Below are 24,965 nucleotides of genomic sequence, written 5' to 3'. Positions count from 1 at the left end.
CAGAAATACACTGAAGAAAATAATACCTTAAAAAATAGACTAATTCAAATGGCAAAAGAGGCCCAAAAAGCTAATGAGAAGAAAAATGCTTTAAAAAGCCAAATTTGCCAGTTGGGAAAGGAATTTCAAAAAGTCATTGAAGAGAATGACTCCTTGAAAATTAGATTGGAGCAATTGGAAGCTAATGACTTTATGAGAAATAAAAAAAAAAAAAACATAAAACAGATCCAAACAAATGAAAAAATAGAAGGCAATGGGAAATATCTCATTGGAAAAACCACTGACTTGGAAAATAGATCCAGGAGAGATAATTTAAAAATTATTGGACTACCTGAAAGCCATTATAAAAAAAAGAGCCTAGATACTATCTTTCAAGAAATTATCAAGCAAAATTGCCCTGATATTCTAGAACCAGAGGGCAAAATAGAAATTGAAATAATTCACTGATTGCCTCTTGAAAAAGATCCCAAAAAGAAAACCCCTAGATATATAGCCAAATTCCAAAGTTCCTAGATCAAGGAGAAAATACTGTAAGCAGTCGGGAAGAAACAATTTGAATATTGTGGAAACACAATGAGGCTAGCACAAGACCTAGCAGCTTCTACATTAAGGGATTGAAGGGCTTGGAATATGATATTCCAGAGGTCAAAGGATCTAGGATTAAAACCACCTACCCAGCAAAACTGAGTATAATGCTACAGGGTAAAATATGATCATTTAATGAAATAGAGGATTTTCAAGCATTCTTGATGAAAAAAACCAGAGCTAAAAAGAAAATCTGACTTCCAAATACAAGAAGCAAGAGAAGCATCAGAAGGGAAACAGGAAAAAGAAATCATAAGGAACTTATTAAAGTTGAACTATTTCTACATGGAAAAATGATAATTGTAACTCATAAGAGTTTTTTTAGTATGAAGATAGTTGAAGGGAATATATATGTATGTATAGGAGGATGTATGTATATACAAATATAGATGTGAGTGTGGGCACTTGTATGTTTGTATATACATAGGCAGAGGGCACAGGATGAGTTGAATATGAAAGAATAATATCTAAAAAATAAAATTAAGAGGTGAGAGAGGAATTTATTGGGAGAAGAGAAAGGTTGTGGTAGATTAGGGTAAATTATCTGATATAAAAGAGGCAAGAGAAAACTGTTACAATGGAGGGGAGGAATAGGAAGATGAAAGGGAATGGGACAATCTCATTCTCATTGAATTTGGCCTAAGGAGGGAATAACATACACACTCAATATTATCTTGTATATAGATAATATTATCTTGTATAAGATACATATCAATGTATCTTACCCTACAGTAAAATAGGGGGGAAGGGGATAAGAGGGGAGAGGACAGAAGGGATGGCAGATTGGGGGAGAGAGTAGCCAGGAGCAAACATTTTTGAAAAGGGATAGGGTCAAAGGAGAAAAGAGATTAAGTGGGGGGCAGGATAGGATGGAGGGAAATATATTTAGTCTTCCACAATATAACTACTATGGAAATGATGTGGATAACATATGTACAATCTATATTGAATTGCTTATCTTCCTAGTGGGGGTGGGTGAGGAGGGAAGAAGGGGGAAAAATCTGGAACTCAAAGTTTTAAAAACAAATATTTAAAGAAAAATTTCTTTAATATGTAACTGGGAAATAAGATATACAGGTACTATGGTATAGAAACCCATCTTGCCCTACTAGAAAGTTGTGGCGGGGGGGTGAAGGGGAAGGATATAAGAGAGAACAGATTGGGGGAAGTGGTATTTCAGTAGGCTTGCTATTTTGGGGTGGGGTAGAGGAAAGACGGGGAGAGAAAAAATTGTAACTCAAAATCTTGTGGAAATGAATGTTGAAAACTAAAAATAAATAAATTTTTTAAAAAAGAGAAAAATGCTCCTCAGATTTCCTAGAGCTGATTATGAGTAATATATTTTCACATATACTAAGTAGAAACAATCTTTTAATTGGAATCAATCAGCAAACACTTAAATATCACCCCTGTTACAGTATGTTATCAAAATTTAATATTATTTTGTGCGAAACTCAATACTGATGCATTGCTGATTTTACTTATAAATTTAACCAGATACATATTTTTACTTCCATAAAATAGTATTATATATGTTTATTACATGTACGCATATATGTGATTGCAACTAATAATCTAAAGTATAATGTTTTAAAGTAGTTTTCAAACCTTAAAGTGCTGTATAAATGCTGGCTATTATTAATGCTAGCTATCTAACAGTTTGAAAATGTCTTACATTTAAACATCAGATACTTTTTCTGACCCAAGTTTTTTTCAGCTTTTTTTAGCCTTTTAAATTTCCATTTTTTTGTATTTATATAAATGTAAACAATTGTGTTGAAACTATGTAATAAAACATGAGACTTTAGTTAAAAAGAAATTTTGACTGCTATAATAGCACTTCATCATTATTTTCAACATCTTTTAAAGCATAATGCTACATTTAATATCTATTTGAGATACTAAAAAAATGCCTTTTTATGAGTTAAATGACAAAAGTGATAATTTCTCTCTCATACCTGTACTTTATACCAGTATTGTTATATTCCTAATACCCCAAGTTATGACGATTCTCACTTTGTTTTTTAAAACAAAGAAATTTATAGCCCCATTTGGCATCATTCAGTAAGAATTTATTTAAAAGGCATCTTTTATCTTGCCAATATTAATTTATAACCAGTTTAAATAAAATAGCTTAACTTCCAATATCATAAGTTTATGTTGTTGCCAGTGGAGAGAATGTATAAACAAAGTGCCTTGAGAATTAAATATAATTTAGATTCAGAATATTTTTAATATTTTGTAAGTCAAAGATCAAGTCTGCTCTGGAGCAATAATATATAGAAAAAATTAAGAACAACATATTTCTAGCCTATTTTATGAATTTTGAGAAATATTTTCTTTGGAATGCCAGGTGGAAATGATTTCTCTTAAGAAATAGTAATCAATAATAGAACTTTTTTTGGTAAATGATGAGGGAAAAAAATCTAGTTCTATAAATAAAGAATTGTTAGCAAGGTATTCCAGTAGACTTTATAAAATGAAACTCTTAAAACTTTTTTTAAAAATTGAGTCATATGTAACTCATTAGAATGTTTTTATTTGAAATAGTCTACCAACACATGCTGTCACAAATCATTGCCAAAAAATGCAGTCTGCAAATAGAATTGAATATTGAAATAATGTTTTAAAGTTTCAAATGGGGGGAAAAATGTTTTCTTTACACATAAGGTTCTTAGTCAAGCTATTCTTTTAATAAACTAATTTGCTTGTTTATTAAACATTGTCCTCCAGTGTCATCTCATTAGTACTGTTGCTTGCATTACCATTCTGTTAATGGATACAATGTTGTATTATAGTTTTGTTTTTGGAAGTGAGGGTAAAGTTTTCTGAGTGCTTACATTTTGTAAATTCTTGTTAAAAATTAAATAGCCTTTAAAAAATTTCTTTGTATTGTACAAAATTCAGAGGTTCTTTTCACATATCATTGCTGTAGTTTTTTGATATTTTGTGACCTGTTTTCACTTGCACGATTTAGCATTTTCTTCAGTTAAGGGGAAAAAATTATTTTAACTGCTGGCGTTTTGTCTTTGCTAGGCATTTTTTCCTCTAAAGATTTATTTATATCAGTTGGGGTGATTCACTTTTCTGAATGTAAAATAGAGGTTTTTTGTCATTGTTTTTAATAAAGATGGGCCCACATGAATAAAAAGATAACTATTTACCCAAAAACTTAACTTTGCCCAAATGTAAGTTTCTTCAAATCTTTTAAAACTCCTTTTAATCATCTATCTCTTCCTTATTTCATAAGACTGTAATTTTATTATACAAGAAATTTTGTAGAATCCCTTTTCTGTTTGTAAAAGTTTTTTGGGATATTGAAATTAATTTTTTTTTAAAGCTATTGGGGTTAAGTAACTTGCTCAAGGTTACATGGCCAGTTATTTCTGGGTGTCGTGCTGAATATCAGAGTCCGGATTCGATCCCAGGTCATCCCAACACTGGGGCCGGTGCTCTCACTCACTGCGCCACCTGGCCGCCCCTAAGCAACTGGGGTTAAGTAACTTGCTCAAGGTTACACAGCCAGGTTTTTCTGGGTGGGTGTTGTGTCTGAGCCAGGATTCGATCCCAGGTCATCCCGACTCTGGGGCCAGTGCTCTTACTTGCTGTGCTACCTGGCTGCCCCCTATTAATTGTTTATTTAATGTTTGATAAAATTATTTTGTAAATTCATCTGGCATTATTCTCTCTCCTTCATCCCATAGCTGTTTTGGGGAGTTCCTGTATGGTTTGTACAATTTCTTTTTCTGAGATTGGTTTATTTAAATTCTCTGGGGTTTTTTTTTTTTGGTTTGTTTTTTGCTTTTTGTAAGGGGGAGGGTAGGGCAATTGGGGTTAAGTGACTTGCCCAAGGTCACATGGCTGTTGTGTGTGTGTGTGTGTGTGTGTGTGTGTGTGTGTGTGTGTGTGTTAAGTGTCTGAGGCGGGATCCGAACCCGGGTCCTCCTGACTGCAGGGCTGGTGCTCTATTCACTAGCTGCCCTGCTTTCTATTTCTTTCTGTATTTTGACTAATTTTCCCTTAAATGACTAAGATATTATATACCATTTGGTTCATATATATTAGGTACTGAGCTTATTTTGTTGTTTATAATGCCTTTAATTATAATACAGTTTTCCTGTTTAATTCTTTTAACCATGTCTATTGGGGGGGGTTGTTTTTTTACTTTTTGGAGGGCAGTTTGGGTTAAGTGACTTGCCCAAGGTCACACGGCTAGTTTTTGTGTTAAGTGCCTGAGGCTGGATTTGAACTCAGGTCCTCCTGACTCCAGGGCCGGTGCTCTATTCACTGTACCACTTAGCCACCCCATCACGTCTATTTTTAATGTTGCATTTTCTCAGATAATATTTGCCACACCCTGTTTTCGAGTTCAACTGAGACATAATAAATTCTGCTCAAATCTTTATCTCTAGGAATCTTTATGTTTTGGATCTCTTGTAAACAACATTATTGGATTTTACTTTCTAATCTGTACTACTATCCTTTTCTGCTATATGATTGAGTTTTTTCATATTGACTTTCATGGTTATGATTATTCATTGCATATTTCCCTCCATCAAATCCCAGCAAGGAGTGGATAGTGGGGTGAGAGACAGTATCACAGACAGAGAAAGAAGGAATATCATCAGAACTAATGATCTCTAATTGAAATAATCTGCTTCTTACCTTTCTTTTTTTTTCAAACCTTTTTATTCCTCCCTTGATGATCCATCTCTGAAATTGAATTTTGCTTTGCTTATGACTATTTCCTTCCTGATAAACTCTTAAACCCCTCTTTCCCTTCTTTTTCCTGCTTAATTTGTTTGATTTTAATAGTTATTCAGTAAACTCTGTGTATTCAGTGCTCCTTTTTCTTTTCCAGAAAACAGGAGGGTTCGAATTTACGTATTTTCCTTTTACTCTCTGATTATAAAAATCTGTAAATGCTGCCTCCTTCCATAGTATATTCCTACCCCCTTGCTCATTTTCTCTCTTCTCTAAAGACTTGTCAAAACAGAACAAATCTACTCTCAAGTCCTCTGTGTTACTTAACTCACTCTCTTATAGAAGTAAATATTAAGATGTTTGTTTCTTTTTCCCTTATTCAGATGTAAGCATGTAATCATCTTTTAGTTCCCTTGAAATGCTCAAATGTATATATCTTTATAGTTTCCCCTTAACAGATATGATCACATTTTCAGAACTTCTACTCAATATTTTGCATCAGGAATGCTTGAAGTCCTCTAATTCCGTTTATGTTTAGTTTTTTTTCTCTATGATATTTCATGCAGTTTTGTCAGGTAGCTTACTCTTTTTTTCTTTTTGGAGGGCAGTTGGGGTTAAGTGACTTGCCCAAGGTCATACGACTAGTTTTTGTGTTAAGTGTCTGAGGCCAGATTTGAACTCGGGTCCTCCTGACTCCAGGGCCAGTGCTCTATTCACTGCACCACCTACCTGTCCCAGGTAACTTACTCTTAATCATAATAAGCCTTTATAGTTTTCATTTTGGAATATTGTATTCTCAGATCTCTTTATAGTAGTAGTTGTTAAGTCTTATGTGATTGTGACTATAGTTTCATAATATTTAATCTCTTGATGTTTATAATATTTTTCTTTAACCTGGAAGCTTTGGATTTTGGGTATGATATTCTTGGGATTTTTTTATTTTAGAGATTTCTTTCTAATGGTAATTCAGCATTTCTATTTCCCTTTTACTTTCTGGTTGTAAAAGATCTGGGCAGTTTTCATTTTTGATTTCTTTAAATATACCTAGGATATTTTTATCATAGTTTTCAGGGACTAATGATTTTGTATTAATCTTCCTTATTTTATGCTAATAAAACTGACAACCTAGATGAATAGGTGATTATTTAGAAAAAAGTTTTATAGGAAATAATAGCAAGGTAACTGTAGCAACATACCACAAAGATTATATACTTTGACCAAGTTGGATTTATATTAGGAATGCATAAATTTGGTTTAATATTGTAAAAAAAATTGGTTTAATATCAGAAAAAAACTGAATATAATAATCATCTTAGTAGCACAAGTAACAAAAATCATGTGATCTCAATAAACGTAGAGAAAGCTTTTTTTATACAAATATCAGTGTATATTTCTGTCAAAAAATGCTTAGTAGACATAAGAAAAAGCAAATTTTTTCCTAAATATTTTAAGTATCTAAGTATGTATCTAAAATTAAATGTTAGCATTTTATGGAGATAAACTAGAGACTTTTCTAATAAAATCAGGAGTAATGCAAGGATGTCTATTATTGCCATTTCTATTTGATACAGTGTTAGAAACTCTAGCTATAGCAAGAAAAGGAAATTGAGGGAATAAGAAAAGAAGAAACACTTATCAATTTTTGGAAATTATATGATGTTTTACTTATAGAATCCTAGAGAGTTAATTGAAAATTAGTTGAAACAATAACTTTAGTGAAGGTTATAGAATATATGATAACTCCCCATAAATCATTAGTATTTCTGTATAGAACCAACAAAATCTAAAAGTAAAATATATATATATATATGTGTATATATATATATATATATATATATATAGAGAGAGAGAGAGAGAGAGAGAGAGAGAGAAATTCCATTTAAAACAACTTCAGAATGAATAAAATACTGGGGAGTCTGTCTGCTAGGATATAAACAAGAATTATACGAACACAGCTACAAAACACTTTTTACATAAATTAAAGTAAATCTAAATAATTAGAGAAAATTAATTGCTCTCAGAATGAGCCAATATAATAAAAATTATATTATTATATTTATTAACTTATATACCAATTTCAATACCAAAGTATTATACTCTGTAGTACTAGAAAAAGTAATTATGAAATCCATCTGGAGAAAAAAGGTAAAGACTCTCAAGGGCAATAGTGGAGAGAAAAAAAATAGAAAGTAATAGGGCCTGAGAATTCTAGGTCTGAAACTATATATATGCTACAGAACAGTAATCATCAAAATAATTTGAGTATGTATATGAAAGCTGGACTCCTGTGCTGCCAATCATGTCGTCTTAAGTGGAAGTCAATGTTTTCTTTAGAGATTGCTAGAGAATTATATAAAGAATTACATAAAAACTTTTAAAATAAATGGTAACACCCAGATATACATGGATACTAGTGTATGCCTACTACTAGTTGGAATAGAAAGCCTCCCCCCCCCCCCATGTCCTCCTATACCCTTAAATAACGCAGTCTGGACCCCAGGACTGATGCAACTGGATTTCATTGATAAATCCTCTTAAGTCCTAAATGGGAAGGGCAGAATCAGCATTGGGAGTTAGTACAGCTTGCAGGGGATGCAAGAGAATTGAGGTCATGAGAACCCAAAAGAAAGAAGGGATGCTATCAGGACCACAGCTGCTATAATCAACCCAGTGTGAGAAGAGGTGCAGGCCAGGAAGCCATAGAGAAGGAATTCCAAGACGCCAAAACGTGAACTGTAACTGGTTTATGCGGAAACCCTGTAGTGCAGTTTTTTTGGTTGTATCTGACTCTTCATGACCCCATGGACCAAAGTACACCAGGCCCTTCTGTCTTCCACTATCTCTCAAAGTACATCCAAGTCCATGTTCATTGTTTCCATAATACTATCTATACACCTCATCTTCTGTTGTTATATTTTTCTTTTGCCTTTGGTCTTTTCCAATGAGTCCCATCTAATCATTATGTGGCCATGGTATTTAAGCTTTAGCATAAGTATTTGACCTTCCAGTGAATAATCTAAAGTAATTTCTTTAAGTATTGGCTGATTTGATTTCCTTGCTGTACAAGAGTCTCTGAAAAGTCTTCTCCATCAGCATAATTCAAAAGCACACAGCAGTGCTCACTCAACTTTACTTATAGTCCAACTCTCACAGCCATACATTACTACTGGCAAAACCAGTATATGGACTATATGGACCTTCCTTAGCAAGGGTGATATCTCTGCTTTTTAGTATGCTGTCCAGATTTGCCATAGCTTTCCTTCCAAGGAGTATATTTTAATTTCATGGCTGTAGTTACTATCTGCAGTGATCTTGGAACCCAAGAATAGAAAATCTGACAGTACTTCCATTTTTCTCCCTCTTTTTGGAAGTGATGGGACCAGGTGCTAAGATAGTTTTTTTTAATGTTAAGCCTCAAACCAGCTTTTACACTCGCTTCTTTACCCTCATCAAGAGACTTTTTAGTTGCTCTTCACTTTCTGCCATCAGAGGGGTATCATCCACATAGCTGAGACTGCTAATATTTCTCCCAGCAACCTTAATTCTGGCTTGTGATTGATCCAGCCTGGCATTTCACATGATGTACTTTACATAGAAGTTTAAAAAAACAAGGTGACAATGATAAAACTTTGTTGTACTCCTTTCCCCAATCTTAAACCACTCAGTTGTTCCATATTTGGTTCTAACTATAGCTTCTTAGCCTGAATACAGGTTCCTCAAGAGACAAGTAAGATGGTCTGGTACTCCCATCTCTTTGAGGACTTGTCACATTTTGTTATGATCCATACAGTCAAAGGCTTTAACGCAGTCAATGAAGCAGAAGTAGATGGGTTTTAGAACTCTTGTTTTCTCATACATAATCTGGTGAATATTGGCAATTTAGTCTCTCATTCCTCTGTCTCCTTGAAAACCATCCTTCTGATAATTCCCAATTCACATATTGCTGAAAACTAGCTTATAGAATCATAACCTTGCTAGTGTGTGCAATGAGTACAATTATTCAGTAATTTGAATATTCTTTGGCATTGCCCTTCTTTGGGATTAGGATGTAAAGGGTTCTTTTCCAGTCCAATAACCATTGTGTTTTCCAAATTTGCTTTCATATTGAGTGCAGCACTTTCTTTTCTTTTCACTTTTCTTTGGAGGGGGTAGGCAGGGCAATTGGGGTTAAGTGACTTGCCCAAGGTCACACGGCTAGTAAGTGTTAAGTGTCTGAGGCCGGATTAGAACTCAGGTCCTCCTGACTCCAGGGCTGGTGCTCTATTCACTGTGCCACCTAGCCTCCCCAAGTGCAGCACTTTCACAGCATCCTCTTTTTAAGGTTTTAAATATCACCACTGGAGTTCCATCACCTCCACTGGCCTACCACTTGACTTCATTTTCCAGGATATCTAGCTCTAGATCAGTAACCATTCCATTGTTATCAGTAATGTTAAGATCTTTCTTGTATAGTTCTTTTATATAGTTCTGACACCTTTTCTTAACCTCTTCTATTTCTGTTAAATCCCTAACATTTTTGTCTTTTATCATGTCCATTTTTGCATGGAACTTCCCTTGATATCTCTGATCTTTTTTGAAAGATTTCTTATCTTTCCCATTCTATTGTTTTCTTCTATTTTTTTACATTGCTTATTTAAGAAAACCTTCTTATCTCCCCTTTCTAGTCTTTGGAATTCTGCATTCAGTTGGATATATCTTTTCATGTATGCTTTCCCTTTTGCTTTCCTTCTTTCTTAAGCTATTTGTTAAAGCCTCATTAGACAGCCATTTTGTTTTTCTGCTCTTCTTTTTCTTTGGGATGTTTTTGTTGTTATTTCATGTACGATATTGTGAATATCTGTCCATAGTTCTTCAGGCACTCTACCTACCAGTTCTAATCCCTTAATTCACTTAATTCACTACCTCTACTTCACATTCATAAGCTATATTATTGGGGGCAGAGCTAAGATGGCAGAATAAAGGCACTGCACATTACAGGAGAGTAGCAAACACACTTCTCCCTAGATCATACCACTTTGGAAGAGCCCAAAACTTACAGATCCCCAGAATTATTTCTAAAAACAACTGCACAAAAAACCTGAAGCTTGGGACCATGCCCCCTTCACTTGGGAAGCAGAACTCCACTTTAGCATAGAGTTAAAAGTCAAGAAATAGGCTTGAAAATGAGTAAACAACAGAACAGAATTCTGACCATAGAAAGTTACTGTGGTGACACAACAAAGTAAAAATTCCTGCATCCAAAGACTCAAAGAAATAGATGAATTGGTCTCAGGCCATGGAAAAACTAAAAAAGGATTTTAAAAATCAAGTAAGAGTGGTAGAGGAAAAATTGAGAAGAGAAATGAGAGTGATGCAAGAAAATAATGAAAAAAGTCAACAGCTTGGTAATGAAGACACCAAAAATTACTGAAGAAAATAACTGCATAAAAAAGAATAGTATGAATGGTAAAAGAGACACAAAAATCCAGGGAAGAGCAAGCAGACTTGGCCAAATGGAAAAAGATATACAAAAATTTGCTGAAGAGAAAGACTCCTTAAAAAAGTAGAATTGGCCAATGAAAAAGGAGGTAGAAAAGCTCACTGAAGAAAATAATTCCTTAAAAGTTAGAATTGGGCAAGTGGAAGCTATTGATTTTATGAGATATCAAGAAACAATAAAAAAAATCAAAATAATAAAAAACTGGAAAAATAACAGAACTGGAAAATAGGTCCAGGAGTGTAATTAAAGAATTGTTGGACTATCTGAAAATTATGATTAAAAAGCCTAGACATTATCTTTCAAGAAATTATTAAAGAAAACTGTCCTTATATTCTAGAACCAGAGGGTAAAATTGAAATTAAAAGAATGTACCAATCACCTTCTGAAAGAAATACCCAAATGGAAACTCCCAGGAATATTATAACCAAATTCCAGAACTCCCAGATCAAGGGGAACATATTGCAAGGATTCCATTCCCCCCCAAAACCCCAAACAAACAAAAATAACTAATTCACATATTGTGGAGCAAGAGTCAGGATAATATAGCAACTCCTACATTAAGGATTAGAGGGCATAGAATATAATACTCTGGAAGGCAGAGGCATTAGGATTACAATGAAGAATCACCTGTCCAGAAAAACTGAGTATAATCCTTCTTGCTTCTGTAACAATTCATATAGATCTTTCCATATTTCTCTGTATTCATCACATGCATCATTTCTTACAGAACAGTAATATATCATTACATTCATGTACCATAGTTTGTTTAGCCATTCTGTAGTTAATGGGCATCTACTATGAATCCAATTCTTAACTACCGCAAAATGGTCTGTTAACAGATTTTAATATCTCCTCTTTAGTAGTTATTTTCAGTTTGTTTATTTTTTGACTTTCAAATTTTAAAAATGAATATTAATTTCATTAATCTCCTCTTTCTCTTTTGTTAATATAAATTTGTTAGGATATGATCCCCTATACCTATTCCCAGCCAGGACTGCCTTAGCTGCATCCCAGAATTTTTTGTTATCATTATCATTTTTCATATATTTGTTGTTTATATGATTTGCTTTTAGACCCACTCATTATTTAGGATTTCATTGTTAAGTCTCCATTTGGATCTATATCTTTTGTTCATGGTCCCTAAACTGATTACTGTTTATATTGTGTTATGGTATTAAAGGATATATTAGCTGTTTCTGCCATTTTACATTTTTCCCCCCAATATCTCTGTGTCCTGGTATAACTTTTCTAAAAGTTCTTTGTGATGCTGAGAAACGTGTATATTTTTTTTACTGACCCATTTGCTGTGTTCTATCAGTTACGTTACCATATCTTTTAAGTGGCCTTATTCCCACTGGCTCCCTTCTTCTAATCCTTGATCCTCTCATCTTATTTGTTACCTATTTCCCTTTGGGATTTTGCTCATTTATTTTTCTCTCCTTTTATAAATTTTTCACTCCCTTTCCCCTACCTCCAAATGGCTTCTCCCTTTTTCTCCTTTCCTTAATTAATCCTATTCATTAGTCTTTTTTTTTTTTTTTGCACCCTATTCCAGAAAGGACTTCTCTCATTCTCTTCATTATCCATTTTCTTTTTCTAGGTCACACAGTGGATACAGCGCTAGACCAGGAGTCAGGAAGACTCATCTTCCTGAATTCAAGTCTGGCCTAAGACACTTAATAGCTGTGTGACCCTGGGCAAGTCATTTAACCCTGTCTTCTTCAGTTGCTTACTCTATAAAATAGGCTGGAGAAATAAATGGCAAATCATTCCAGCATCTTTGGCAAGAAGACCCCAAATGGTGTGACGAGGAGTTGTACACAACTGAAAGTACCTGGACAACTAGACATTCATTCTCTGATTGATGATTTTTATAGTTAGCTGATCTCTTTTTTCTGTATTGTTCATGCATTCAGAGCTTCCAGTGTATCTATGTATTCTAGGCTCTCTTCTCTAGGCACTATCTTTCACTTCCTTGTAGAACTCCGCCTGTGGAATGCCCTTTACCATTGGGTATCACTCTCAGAATAATGCCACTTATTGCAGATTTCATAGTGGACACTACCCCATTGTGGTAGGGCCCTTCACTTCCCAAATCTCTAAGCATGCAGCCCATCAGCAATAGTCTATAACATCTGCTGGTTACCTTCTCTTTCCACAACCCCAATTTGCCCCCAAATTTCGTTCCTTGGTCTCTATACTTTCCCTCTCATCCAGATGTCAGTCACCTCCAAAAGAAGTTCCATTCCTCCTCAGAGTCAAATTTTCAAGCATCAAATCCCCCAGGCTACACTGAGCACAATGTTCTTATCTCCTTAGAATATTGCTGTTACCGTGTACAGTGTTCTCTTGGTATTGTTCACTTCACTTTGCGTGAATTTATTTCAATATTCTCAGGTTCTTTTGAAACTACCTACTTGTTTTTTATGGCATAATAGTATTTTATCACAATCATACTTGGTCAGTCATTTCCCAGTTGATGGGTATCCCCTCAATTTCCAATTCTTTGCCACTGTAAAGAGTTGTTATATATCCAAACAAATTAAAAAATAGAAGGCAATGTGAAATATCTCATTGGAAAAACCACTGACCTGGAAAATAGATCCAGGAGAGATAATTTAAAAATTATTGGACTACCTGAAAGCCATGATCAAAAAAAGAACCAAGAAATTCTTAAGGAAAATTGCCCAGATGTTTTAGAACCAGAGGGTGAAATAGAGGTTGAAAGAATACACGATTATCTCCTGAAAATATCCCAAAAAAGAAACTCCTAGGAATATTATAGCCAGGTTCTGGAATTCCCGGATCAAGGAGAGAATATTACAAGCAGCCAGGAAGAAACAGTTTGAATATTGTAGAAACACAATCAGGATAACACAGGATCTGGCAGCTTCTACATTGAGGGATTGAAGAGCTTGGAATATGATATTCTGGAGGGCAAAGGAGCTGGGATTAAAACCAAGAATCACCTACCCAGCAAAACTGAGTATCATGTTTCAGGGAAAAATATCGTCATTTAGTGAAATAGAGGACTTTCAAGCATTCTTGATGAACAAAACCAGAGTTGAATAGAAAATTTGACATTCAAATATAAGAAGCATGAGAAGGTAAACAGGGAAAAGAAATCATAAGGAATTTATCAAAGTTGAACTATTTACTTTCCTACATGGAAAAATGATAATTGTAACTTATAAAACTTCTCAGTATGGGAATAGTTGAAGGGAATATAAATGTGTGTGTATACATACATATGTTTATATAGGAGAACATATGGGTGCATGAATACATATGTGAGTGTGTACCAGTATACATAGAGGGCACAGGACAATTGAATAGGAAGGGATGGTAGTTAAAATGTGAAATTGAGAGGTGAAAAAGGAATATAATGAGAGGAGATGGGAAAGACAGAATGGGGTAAATTATGTCATATAAAAGAGTCAAGGTTAAAATGTTACAATGGAGGGGAAGAACAGGAAAGCAAAAGGGAATGTGGTAAACCTTACTCTAATTGAATTTGGCTTAGGGAGGGAATGATATACACACTAAGTAGGGTATCTCACCCTACAGGACAGTAGTGGGAAAGGGGATGAGCTTGATACTTGATGATACTTGAAAAGGGATAGGGTCAAAGTAGAGAATAGAACAAGTGGGGGCTGGGATAGAATGGAGGGGAATATAGTCAGTCTTTCACAATATGTCCACTGTGGAAATGTTTTGCGTAGCTACACATGTACAACTTATATTGAATTGTTTATCTTCCCAGTAAGGGTGGGTGATGAGGGAGGAAGAGAAAGAATCTGGAATTCAAAGTTTTAAAATCAAATGGTCAAAAATATATTGTTACTTTTTTATATGCAATTGGGAAATAAGATATACAGGTACAAGGGTATAGAGATCTATCTTGCCCTACCAGAAAGTTGGAGGGGAAATGGGGGAGGATATAGGAGAGAGCAGTTTGTGTGGAGGGGGTATACAGTGGGATTGCTGTTTTGGGGTGGTGGGTAGGACAAAGATGGTGAGAAAATTTGTAACTCAAAATCTTGTGGAAATGAATGATGTAAACTAAAAATAAACATAAAATTTAAGTAAAGAAAAAAATTTAAAAATAATTGGCAAACTCTACCAAAAAAAAAAGAAAAAAGTCAAAGGAACAAATGTGTTCACAAGTGAATTCTACCAAATATTTAAAACCAACTAATTCCAATACTATATAAACTATTTGGAAAAATTGGAAAAAAAAATAGGGAGTCATGGACTCTTTTGGCATTCCAGTGAAGCCTATGTACTTCTCAGAAAAGTTATCAGATAGATAAAATAAAGTAATATATATATATATATATATATATATATATACACACATATGAGTTGTTATATTTTTGTATGATACAGGTCCTTTTTTCCTCTTTTTAAAATTTTTCTTAGGGGTAAACACTTAGTAGTGGTATCACTCTGGGTCAAAGGGTATACAAACTTTTACAGCCTTTGTGGCATTGTTCCAGTTGTTTTTTCTAGAATGGTTGGACTAGTTCACAATTTCACCAGTAGTGCATTATTGTCCCAGTTTTTCTACAGTCTCCAGCAGCCTACATTTTTCTATAGTCTGTCATGTCAGCAAATCTCATTGTGAGATATCTTAAGATTTGTTTCAATTTGCATTTCTCTAATCAGTAGTGAATTAGAACACTTTTCATGTGACTATAATTTTGTTATCTTCTTTTGAAAACTATGTATTCTTTTCCTTTGACCATTTATCAATGGAAAATGGCCTTTATTTTTCTATAATTCTGGCTCAGTTCCCATACATTTGAGAAATGAGGCTGTTATCCGAAAAACTTGGTGTAAATTCCCCTTCCCCCATTTTGTGTTTTACTTCTCATTTTGGCTGCATTAGTTTGTTGGTTCAGAAGTGTTTTAATTTCATGTAATCAAAATCATCCCTTCTACTACCTGTGGTCCTCTCTATCTCTTGTTTGGTCATAAACTTTTCCTTAATCCATAGATCTGACAAGTACATTTTTTCCATTGCTCCCCTAATTCACTTTAGTTGTTTTTCTTTATGTCTTTTTCACTAATACATTTTGACCTCATCTTGGCATACAGTGTGAGATGTTGGTCAATGCCTAGTTTCTGCAAAACTGCTTTCCAGTTTTCTCAGTGATTTCTGTCAAATGGTGAGGTCTTATACTTAAAAATTGGATCTTTGGGTTTATCAAATACTAGATTACTATGATCATTATATATTGTGTACCTAATCAATTCCACTAACCCACCTCTTTCTTTTTTAACTGGTATCAAATTGTTTTGATGATCATTGCTTTGTAATATTGTTTGAAATCTAGTATCGCCTTCCTTCATGTTTCCCCCCCCCCCCACTGGTTGGTTCCCTTGGTATTCTTGATTTTTTGTTCTTCCACATGAATTTTGTTATTTTTTTCTAGCACTATAATTCTTTGTTATTTTGGCTGGTATGGCTCTGAATAAGTAAATTAAGTAAAATTGTCATTTTTATTGCTGCCACTGGGCAGGACTCTGTTGCAGTGCCCATACTCAGATCTGGGTTGCAGCCCTGGGTCTTAGTCCCAGGGCAAGGAGGAGCACTAGCCCACTAGAGGTGGCAGCTGCAGGGAAGCTGGGACCATCATCACAGTTCTAGGCCAGGAGAAGAGTAAATATACTTCTCCTGATGTGTTCACCAGAAATTATACAACAAAGGCCCCCCCTTCCAGTCACAACCTGCTAGAAGGGGCCCCTTACCAGGGTCCCATAGTAGTTAGCGGACTTTCCACCTGTGTTGCTAGAAACGGCCCAAAGCTATGTTTATAACTAGGGCTTTGCTGGGTAACCAAGGCTTCACTAGAAACAGCACCACACCCCCTTGGAACCTTACTTCATTGTTAGCAACATCTCGTTCTATAAAAATTTGCTCTGCAGAAGGCTCGGGGCTGTCTTTCCTACTTGGGAGGCAGTCGTGGCGGCTAATAAACACTCCTATTAAATTGTAATTGGCATTGCTGTCAATGTTATTGCTCGGCTGTCCATTTCACTCCTTAGATCATACCACTTAGGAACAACTGAAAATTAGCACTGAAAATAGATGCACAAAATCCCTGAGGTTTGGGACAGTGCATCCTCCACCACAGACGCAGAGCTTTACAACAGAAAAAAATTCTGACTATAGAAAAATTCTGTACTATGGAGGCAAGGAAGATCAAAACGCAGAAGTCAAGAAAGTCAAAACTGCTACATCCAAAGCTTCAAAGAATATGAATTGGTCTCAGGCCATGGAATAGCTCAAAAAGGTTTTTTTAATATCAAGAAAAAAATCAAGTAAGAGAGGTGGAGGAAAAAATAGGAAGAGAAAAGAGAGTAATGCAAGAAAATCATGAGAAAAAGTCAACAAATTGCTAAAGGAAGCATAAAGAAAAGAAAAAGAAAATTCTGAGGACTGTGGAGGGAAAGGAAGGCTAGGAAAAATTAATTCACATAACCAGTGTGCACAAACAGACCTTTATACAAAATAAAGAGGGAGGGTATGTAGAAGAGCAATTGACACTTCAATCTCCCTCTTATCTGAACTGGTCAAAAGGAGGAAAAATATATTCACACAACTGGGTACAGAAATACATTTAACAGTGAAATTTAGTCCTAAGCAAAATCAACTCTCAGAATCTTTTTGAGGTGGCAAAGAATGGGAATCTGAGGGGGGTGCCCATAAAGTGGGGAATAAACAAGTTATGTTATATAAATATGGTGAAATACTATTATGATGAATTCTTATCAGCATACTGACCAACCAAAATTCTAGAGGAGTATGAAGAAATACAATACCCACCTCCTGAAAGAGAGGTGAAGGGCTACAAAGACAGAATAAGAACATTTTTCTTTTATATAGTCCATATGGAAATTTATGGTTGAGTGATTTGCATGTTTGTAATGGGTTTTTCTTGTCTTTTCAGTTATGGGGGGTGGGGTGGGAGACTGAAATGCTTCATTATCACGGGTAAGGAAGAATATAGAATATTTTCTTGTTCTTGAGGAACACTCTTGCTCTTTTCTAGTAGAGAGCATTCTTTACCAATTTCTAATTGAACTAAAGTTCAAAGCTTCAGCACCATTGTAGTATAAGGCATGTGTATGTGTGTGTGCATTCATTTTTATTTTCCGTTCCAGATTATCTCCCTCCCATTACCTTCTCCTCTAATTATTAAGAAAGCAAGAAATGTGATGATACCCATGACACATATATCATGCAAAATATTTCCACATTAGCCATATATCAAAAAAAAAGAAGCAAGAAAAATGAGAGAAAAAAATGCTTCAGTGTGAATTCAAGAGTTCATAAGTTCTTTATCTGCAGGTGGATAGCATTTTTCATCATGATTCCTTTGGAATTGTCATGAATCATTGTATTGATTAGAGTAGCTATGTTGATTGTTTTTACAATATTGTTGTTATATTACTATGTAGATTGCTTTTCTGATTCTGCTCACTTCACTTTGCATCAGTTCATATTAAGTCTTCCCAGGTTTTTCTGAAACCATTCTCTTTAGTATTTGTAAGAGCACATTAGTATTTCTTTACAACTATATACCACAACTTTTTCAACCATTCCCAAATTGATAGGCAAAGCATTTCCTATTCTTTATCACCACAAAAAGAACTGTTAGACATAGGTCCTTTACTTGGATTTTCTGGGTCAAAGGGTATGCAGTTTTATAACCCTTTAGTTATAATCCACATTGTTCCCCAGAATGGACTAGTTCACAGCTCCACCAACAGTGTATTAGTATACCAATTTTCCTACATCCCCTCTAGCATTTGTCATTTCCCATTTTTGTCATGTTAGCCAATCTGATGGGTGTGAGGTAGTATCTCAGAGTTGTTGCATTTCTTTAATTATTAATTTAGAGCACCTTTTTCATAACTCTTGATAGCTTTGATTTCTTCTAAAAACTCTTCATATCCTTTGACCATCTATCAATTGGGGATTGGCTCTTATTTTTATAAATTTGGCTGAGTTTTATATATATTTTTGAGAAATGAGACCTTTATCAGAAACTTACTGTAAATTTTTTTATGCTTCCCTGCTTTTCTTATTTTGGTTGCATTGGTTTTGTTTGTGCAAAAAGCTTTTTTTAAAAGAAATCTTTTATGTTACAGAATAGAGTTGTCTTTAAGTGTAAACTATACTGCCTTGCTTGGGAGACTCTTAATTTTGTTAACAAGAACTGGTGATGTGAGAAATCTCAGTTAAAGGAAAATCCTCTGCCTCCTATATCTCTCCCCCCTAATTCCCACCCTCTACCCCTTAGCCCCCACCCCCCCACCCCTGGGGAAAAATGCATAGTTGAAGGATAATCTTCTGGGGGGCAGAAACTAAGGGGAAAAAGTATTCCCTAGAGTGTAATTCAGGACAATAATGCCCTCTAAATCAGAAGTGTCTGAAATAAGAGATTTTAAGAACATATGGTTCATTTTGCCCTGTTCAGAAATAATAAAGTATATCATCTTTTATTTTGACTACTTTTAGTAAAAAATAAGGTATGTGGGGGGTGGCCAGGTAGCACAGTGATTAAGAGCACCGGCTCCAGTGTTGAGAAGACCTGGAGGTCAAATCCTGGGCTCAGACACTTAGCACCCACTCAGAAACACCTGGCCGTGTAACCTTGAGCAAGTTACTTAACCCCTATTGCTTAGGGGCAGCCAGGTGGCTCAGTGAGTAAAAGCACTGGCTTCAGTGTCGGGATGACCTGGATCAAATCTGGGCTCAGATACTCAGCACCACACCCAGAAATAACTGGCCGTGTAACCTTGAGCAAGTTACTTAACCCCGATTGCTTAAAAAAAAAAAATAAGGTATGTGAAAAATTATACACCAAAATAAGCAAACTTCTTTTTAATGGTTTCTTCTTATAAGATTTACAGGTACCTAAAATAAAGCCATAAAAAATAGTGTATGTTAGAATTTGCTAACCAATCAGAGTAATTATCTACAGGTTGCAAAACTCAACTGAGCTTGACTCTTGGAAATAGAGTTGGCAAACGCTTCTTCCTGGTGCTTTTGTAAAGGTGTATATGAAATGATACTGACCTCTGCCAGAAACCCCAGGAATTCAGTTCACAGAGATGTACTTGTGTAACAGTCATGAAGGCATTAAAACAACACAGATGTGGAAAAGTAGGCAAAACAGTAAATTCTCATTGTGTGGTTTCAGTGTGGCCGATCCTTTAAAATGCTTTGGTATACCACAATAATTAAAGGTTTAAGAACATTAAGGTTAGATACTTTATTTTTGTAATCTTATTTAATATTTTACTTTTTCCTAATTACATGTTAAAACAATTTTAACACTTTTTTCTCCAAATTTTGAGATCCAAATTCTCTCCCTCCACTTCCACAATTAAGAAGGCAAGCAATTTCACATGGGTTTTATACATGTGTAGTTATGCAAAACACATTTCCATGTAAATCATTGTGTGAAAGGAAAGACAGACAGAAAAAGTTAGCTATTTTAAAAATAAAAGACCACAGTTGAATGCCAACAATGAACTGGATTTTTTTTAAATTGGAATTAAGTTGCCATGATGAAAATAGGTTGAAAGCTTCAAAAGTAATCTCTCTGCTGTTAGAGCATGACAAACTTTAACTATCCTAATAATTTTTTTTTGGAGGGCAGTTGGGGTTAAGTGACTTGCCCAAGGTCACAAGGCTAGTTTTTGTGTTAAGTGTCTGAGGCTGGATTTGAACTCAGGTCCTCCTGACTCCAGGGCCAGTGCTCTATTCACTGCACCACCTAGCTGCCCCAATTATGCTAATTCTTGTAAAGTTATTTTATTACATTTTCAGATAAAGTTAATGTAAATTTTTAAAAAGAGGAAGTTAATATTCTTTGATAAGCAGAAGAACAGTTCTCAGTCTACTTGAATTTGGTGGTATGAATCAAGTGTCTTAGGACTAAGTCATACATAGAATTAAATATTGTTCATTTCCCTGGTATATTTATTAAGCAAGAAATACTGTTTTCAGACTATAATTAATCATTTTAAAATAAACTTTTTTTTACACTGATGGTATAAATGAGTATGACTTTATTACATTTTACCTATAAAAACTGAACTGTTTTATATACTCTTTATGGAAACAGTGTGCAGTCATAAATTAAAAGATGCAGCTGTTTTGGATATTTTACTGGTGATCCTGTATTTTCCTGCCAGCAGCGCAGCTGTTTTAGGTTTCTCAGGATAACATAAAAAGCCGTGTGCACAGTGCAAGTTTACGCTTGAATTGCCAAAGCCAGAGGTAGAATGACTCAACTTTCCCAGGAATAGGTTAGACCAAGATGTGGTAAATAAAAATAGTGAGTTTAAGCTCAGTGGTTTGCATTATAACTGTGAAACCAGTTCTCATTTGTGATAGTTGGCTTCTAAAGGTTAACAAGCATTCTACTGGCATACTTGAGTTTGTCCATGACTTTACAGCTATTGAAGTTGAAACAGTGCTTTTCTCGTTGAAGGGCTAAGGGAAAGGAAAAGGAAGGTGATACAGCTTGGGCTAGTGACTAGATGCAAACAAACGGTTCAGGAACACATGAAGGAATGTAAATTGGTAACATTTTAAAGGTACTGTTTCAGATGTAGTAAAGCTTTTATTTGCTTGCTAGAGATTTGGTAACCTATGCACACTGTTTTATTCTGCTTCTTAAACTTTCTGAGACTGGAAAACACTTCCATCATCTCTCATGCATCAGACTCCCAGTTAATACCATTACCCCCAGTAAACTTTGTTGTGGCAGACCTTGGAGGAATTTAGCACATACAATTTCAGTATATCTGACATGAACATATTTACTTAGAGGGAATCCCTCTACAAGTCTCTTAGAACCTAGGGGTTTATGGACTTTAGAAGACCTATTTTAATCTGTTGGTGATTTAACAGAGGCAAAGAGGACCAGTTGTTCAGTCACTTTAGTCGTGTCTGACTCTTCATGTCCCCATTTGTGGTTATTTTGGGGGGGAAGGGGTGGTTATATTTTTTTTTTTTTCGGCAAAGATACAGGAGTGGTTTGCCATTTCCTTGTCTAGCTCATTTTACAAATGAGAAAACTGAGGCACACAGGTGAAGTGATTTGCCCAGGGTCATGTAGCGATAGTGTCTGAGGCCACATTTGAACCCAGGAAGATGAGTCTTCCATTAGATATAGACATTGCAGCAGTTGCTCCTCTTAAAACAAAACATGGCATAAGGGCAAGATTTTGTATGGTCTCTTTTTCTTGTATTGTTTTGGTTAAACAGTTTGGATACATTTAATAAACATTGACACATGAAAAACGGTGATCATAGAATTAGCTAGTTCCTTATTCATTAGAAGTGAAGTTGCAAATTCTCTGGAATGGGTTAAAATATTACCCAAACTAGGTACCATATCTATTGTACCCCTAGTCTTTAAATATTTGCTTTAGCCAAAGAGAATAAAATAAATTACTAAAAGAAAAACAATGGAGCTGGGGGAAAAAAGATTATTTTCAGTAGTGATACTTAACAATGACTAAATCAACCTTTTTAATGGGATGATTTTTTTTGTCTACCCTACCCTGTGTCAGCCCCAAGAAAGACATATAGCATAAAGGATTTAGTATTTCTGAATAGAAATGTAAAAAATTACTTATAACATGTTGACACTTCAGTAACTCAGTATTTATTTTAATTAGTTGCTTTTAAAAAATGCCTTTACACCTATTGCTTCATACTTCTTATATAAACCTATATTTTTTTCTTTTAGGTATCTAAATCATGTCCGAGCTGCTTCACCACAGGATCTCGCTGGAGGCTACACATCTTCTCTTGCATGCCACCGAGCCTTACAAGATGCCTTCAGTGGACTTTTCTGGCCATACAGTTAACATGCACTTATTTACCAGTTTGTGAGGCTTAGAAATTAGAGTGGAACCAACCTCTAGCCCAAGTAAAACAAACATAAAATGACCAAATGATCCCCACACCCAGTACAACTCGATCTGAGTGCTGCTGCTTAAGGGTAGTGGTGTGAAATAGTCAGGATACAGTGTGTAAGTGGGAGATGCATTTTTGTGGAAGAAAAAAAATTCATTTTTACTTGTATTTTCCTGAGAGGAATTGAAGCAATAAGTCACATCTAATGGAAGATATGAATAATTCAGCTATGTATACTTTAAGTTTAAAGACAGACTTGTAAATTGTAAAAAATAATGCTAGACTTTATATTAAGTTTTACAGTTTTACTATTAGGGCATTTTATTTGAACAGGTATTTAAATGCCATTTTGATTACATTAAGTCAATATTCAAGCCTACTCTTTTGCCTGATAATTTTTTTTCCTCCTGTGTCTTCTCAGTACTAGTCCAGACAAGTGAGTTTATTTCCTTCTACCAGCAGGATGTGGCAAGTAAAATCTGAGCTGTGATAATGTCACTTTCTCTAAACTAAAGCCTTGATAACTATTCTGCTATGGAAAGTGAGGCAAAGTTTGATTAAGGTGTTACAGTTAGTTCCCCAGCTGTGAACCATGGCTTAAACAGCATAATACATAGCAGACACAGCTTTTTAGCAATGTTAAAATTAAAAGCCATCTTAATATTTAACACATAAATAGTACCATTCAACTAACATATGAAGCAATCTCATGATAAATCCCAGGAGACTGGACTTGTTGTAAGTGAAATTTTACCTTTTGAACATTGTACTCAGTATGATATGTTTTCTTATAGACCTTAAAAAGTTTTCATTCTACAAGAGATTTTGTAATATATAGAATTATTGGTAAGGGTTTTCTTTGGCCATAGAGAGAAAAAAATATGTGAAACATCTGAACAAGTAATAATAACTTAATTTTTCTAGCACTTTCATAGTTCATAAAACACATTCCTCATACCACCCTATTAGTGTAATAATAATAAAAAATAGTAATTTTTTAGATATGGAAACAAAGGCACACTGAACTGACCATGTTACACAGCTAGTAACTGGGGAACCTGAGACAAATTTTCTTATCAAAAATCCACTATTTCTATTTACACTGCATCATATTGCCTTTCTTAATGTCAGTGAATATTTCCTGTAGTTTCTTAAGAAAACTGAAGGAATTCTTGTTAAATTGTCATTAAAATAGAAACTAACAGGTATAACTGGTCAAACTCTAATGTGAAACCATTTGTAAAATATTATATTTGTGGAATATGCTATATGGTGAATAGGGTACTGGACTTTTGAAAGCACCTGGGTCAGATTCCCAGTTTCACTACTTACCTACATCATTTGACTTCTCTGGACCTCAGTATAAAAATGAGGGGGTTGGACTCGGGTGGGGAAACTGTGGCCTTGAGGCCACATATGGCCTTCTAGGTACTTTGGTGCAGCCTTTCGACTGAGTCCAGGTTTTATTTTTTTATTTTTTGGAGGGGGAAATAAATGCAGGGCAATTGGGATTAAGTGACTTGCCCAAGGTTATATGGCTAATAAGTGTTAAGTGTCTGAGTCTGGATGTGAACTCAGGTCCTCCTGATACCAGGGCCAGTGTTCTTTTCACTGTGCCACCTAGTCGCCTGAGTCAAGGTTTTACAGAACAAACCCTTTTATTAAGGTGATTTGTTCATGAAGTTTGGATTCAGTCAAAGGGCTGCACTTGAGGACCTAGAGGGCCCCATGTAGCCTCAAGGCCTTGGGTTCCCTACCCCTGAATTATCTTAAAGAGTCATCTTAACTCCAAAGCCATTGTTCCTATGTTTTTACATACATTCATAACCCTTTAAAGTGGGGAGAACACATTTAACATTTATTAATTATTATCAATAATTTCATGTCACGTCTATGAGGAAGCTAAGGAACAAAGCTTGCTCAGGGTCACACAACTTAAATTAATGACAAATTTAAAGGCTTGTATTCCTCTTTTCCAAACCCAGTTTTCTGTCGACATACAAAGTTTCTCACCATTTTTCATGTCTGCAAAGGCTCTTAAAAACATGACTATCAGGCGTATAATTTCAAATGAGATGCTCACCTCCACAGCTTTGACATCTAGTTCATACTTTCAGCTCCTTGCTCTGTTGTCCTTTCAGACATCAGCTTATATCTCAATGTCTCTTTTAACCCATTCTGATAGTCTTGTGACCTCCATCTTCATTCTATTTCAGCCATTCATAGAGATAATCTTATACCTTACTA

General features: G+C 35.0%; 1 protein-coding gene across 3 annotated transcripts in view; it reads left to right on the top strand.

The window, feature by feature from the left end:
- Nucleotides 1–23,097, top strand: part of MNAT1 (MNAT1 component of CDK activating kinase) — a 275,447-nt gene extending 252,350 nt beyond the window's left edge. For all 3 annotated transcript variants that reach the window (XM_069092041.1, XM_069092040.1, XM_069092042.1), the window contains one exon: nt 22,549–23,097. In XM_069092041.1, coding sequence (XP_068948142.1) covers nt 22,549–22,669 — 121 coding nt within the window. In that variant the 3' untranslated portion in view covers nt 22,670–23,097. The remainder of the gene's footprint in view (nt 1–22,548) is intronic.
- The last annotated feature ends 1,868 nt before the right edge of the window (nt 23,098–24,965 follow it).

The sequence above is a fragment of the Petaurus breviceps genome, unplaced genomic scaffold (assembly GCF_028583685.1).
Source record: "Petaurus breviceps papuanus isolate PSGF00001 unplaced genomic scaffold, PetGlider_PUasm1.0 189, whole genome shotgun sequence".
Taxonomy (NCBI): Eukaryota; Metazoa; Chordata; class Mammalia; order Diprotodontia; family Petauridae; genus Petaurus; species Petaurus breviceps.
The sequence above is the reverse complement of the archived record's forward strand: the minus strand, read 5'-3'. Positions and strand labels throughout refer to the sequence as shown.